The 2686-nt window shown below is 32.0% G+C and overlaps 1 protein-coding gene across 1 annotated transcript in view; it reads left to right on the forward strand.

Annotated features, from left to right (window-relative positions):
- The first annotated feature begins 2163 nt into the window (after positions 1-2163).
- Positions 2164-2686, forward strand: part of LOC111696897 (semaphorin-5B) — a 19224-nt gene continuing 18701 nt past the window's right edge. The window contains exon 1 of the mRNA XM_023466674.1: positions 2164-2191. Within this exon, the coding sequence (XP_023322442.1) occupies positions 2164-2191 (28 nt within the window). The remainder of the gene's footprint in view (positions 2192-2686) is intronic.

Below are 2686 nucleotides of genomic sequence, written 5' to 3' on the forward strand. Positions count from 1 at the left end.
AACTTTTTGTATTTTTAATCTTGTTTAATTTTACTCATACGCCCTTTCAAATTGGACTATTGAAGAGGTAAAAAAATTAAGGAAGAGGGGGGGGGGTACATCTCCTTCTGTCCTATGTAATCTGTAGGTTTGTCTTAATAATTTTTAATGTTTTTATCTTCTTCCTGCGCAGTTCTTTTTTACTTTGAGCAAACAATGATTATGGTGTGAACAAAAACAACTGATCATGAATATCTTGAAAATAAAAGTAATAATTGATTACAGTAATAGTAATACAAAGGATAATAATGATGATGATACTGAAGAAGAAGAAGAAGAAGAAGAAGAAGAAGAAGAAGAAGACGAAGAAGAAGAAGAAGAAGAAGGAGAAGAAGAAGAAGAAGAAGAAGAAGAAGAAGAAGAAGAAGAAGAAGGAGAAAAAGAAGAAGAAGAAGAAGAAGAAGAAGAAGAAGAAGAAGAAGAAGAAGAAGAAGAAGAAGAAGAAGAAGAAGAAGAGGAAGAAGGCAAATTATCTAATATTGAATTTCCTAAATACAGATTGTTTACTGATCATAAGACCATAAAAGGAGCTAATGGTTAGAAGGATGGATAGAGGAAAAGATACAGGGTGAGTGAAAAAAAGGGTGAATAGCGAGATCTAGCATTTTATGGAAGCATTTTTTGTTAATCTCATTTTTAACGTATTAAAATATGTATGAAATTAAAAATGTTTGATAGGCATTCTAGACCCTTTAAAAAAATCCACGAACCTATTTTTTACTTAAAATTAGATGAATAGAAAAACAAAAGTTAGGGTATATAAAATTTCTATCGCACCTTAAAATCTTAAACAAATCAGATGAGTAGTTTTGGAGAAAATGCGCGAAATTAAATTGAGAATTCAACATATTTGATAATACATTTTTGTATGCGTATTTTCCTAATATTATAATTTAGATACTTTACCTTTCTCAAAAATTTACATTATAGAAAGAATTTAAAAAGAATAAGAATCATTAAAATGATTTTTTCAAAAATAAAATTGCGTATTTTCTTAATTTAATTTCGCGCATTTACTCCGAAACTACTGGTCTAATTTGTATAAGATTTTAAAGTGTGATAGAAATAACATATTCCCGCACTTTAGTTTTTCTACTCATTTAGTTTTGAGTAAAAATAGTGTCACGGATTTTTTCAAGGGTCTATCAGATTGCCTATCAAAATTAAAATTAAAATTTCATACATATTTGATAAAAATGAGATTACCAAAAAATACTTTATTATATGCAAGATCCCGCTATTCACCCTTTTTTTGACTCACCCTGTAGATAGATAGATGGATAGATGGATGGACTAAACTGCAGGAGATATTGATTGTTCAATCAATAATCAATCAGTCGATCAAATCTTGAGCTCCATCTTTTTATTTATATTTGTAAATTTGTAGGTGTCGTGGTAGATTTCTTTTAATGGCTTAATCAAAACTAAATTTATCTCTCACATCCCCATGGTCATTTTTAAGAAATGAGCGAAGAAAAGGGGGGGTGGGTGTATAAAATTGTGGTCCTCTCAACTTAGAAGGTACATAAGCTAATTATACCATTTAAATGTCTAAACATTAAATAAACTGACTGGAATAAAAGTTAAAAATACAGTGGTTTATTGTTCCAAAACTAATATTTGGCCCATTTCTAACACTGAGTGTTAGAAATGGTCAAAATCTGCAAAGTTATCTTTTCCAGAGTATTCTGTAAATCCAAGACGAGTAGAACAAAATTACACCATGTATTTGTAGAAATGGGCCAAGCGGCATTTTTGGAACTAATGTCCCCTGAAATAACATTATATATTCATGTGTTTTTATGTTGTTTTTCTCCCTCCCCTCTCACCTCCCCCACCCTGAATACTGAATTTGAATCTATTAATTATTTTGTTTTCAAAATTACAAAGACGACTGAAATACGTCCAATTTGAGTTGAAAAATAGACGTGGCAATCAGAGCAATGTAAACAAATTAAATTCAAATACACGACGCAAATCAAATAGATAAGGTTGCATGTTTATGTGTTGCCATCTTGAAACTATCTCTCTCCGAATTACTGAAAAGTTCAATATCAATTTCTTTTATTAACAAGACTAATTCGAAGTGAAAGATGCGCTAGAGGCGCCCAAGGAACCCAAGACATGGAGCGTCCGCGCCGACCCCCGGACCGTACCGCCCGTACACCCTAAACCTCACCGCGCTTGATTCTTCTGAAGTTTTAGTTCTTCCTTCAGTCTCCGCGTAGACATGTTGTTTGCGGTTAGTGTGTTACACAATTTTATAATTTAAAATTAAAAACTATACAAATACTAGCTTACAGTAGGCTAGAAAACAATGTTATAAATCAGTTACAAAGAATTTTTAGAATCTCAGTTACTTATTCAGTCCTAGTGTAATAAAAAATTGTGCAGGGTGATTAAAAACCCCGTTGTAAACCTCTCAAATTTCACACCTGTACAGTTGCACACATGTACTGTCTGTACACAGTGAACTCTAAGTTGTACGCCTGAAAACTGTGATATAAAAATGAATGTAAGAATAGCAAAATGTGAAATGAGGAGTAAAAGCTTATAGGAGAGTTGAATTAATAGTTTGTAATCTACCAAGTTGTCCTCACCCTCTTCCATTCATAAAATTATGTTTAACCCCCCCCGAAGAAGAAGA

The sequence above is a fragment of the Eurytemora carolleeae genome, unplaced genomic scaffold (assembly GCF_000591075.1).
Source record: "Eurytemora carolleeae unplaced genomic scaffold, Eaff_2.0 scaffold186, whole genome shotgun sequence".
Taxonomy (NCBI): domain Eukaryota; kingdom Metazoa; phylum Arthropoda; class Copepoda; order Calanoida; family Temoridae; genus Eurytemora; species Eurytemora carolleeae.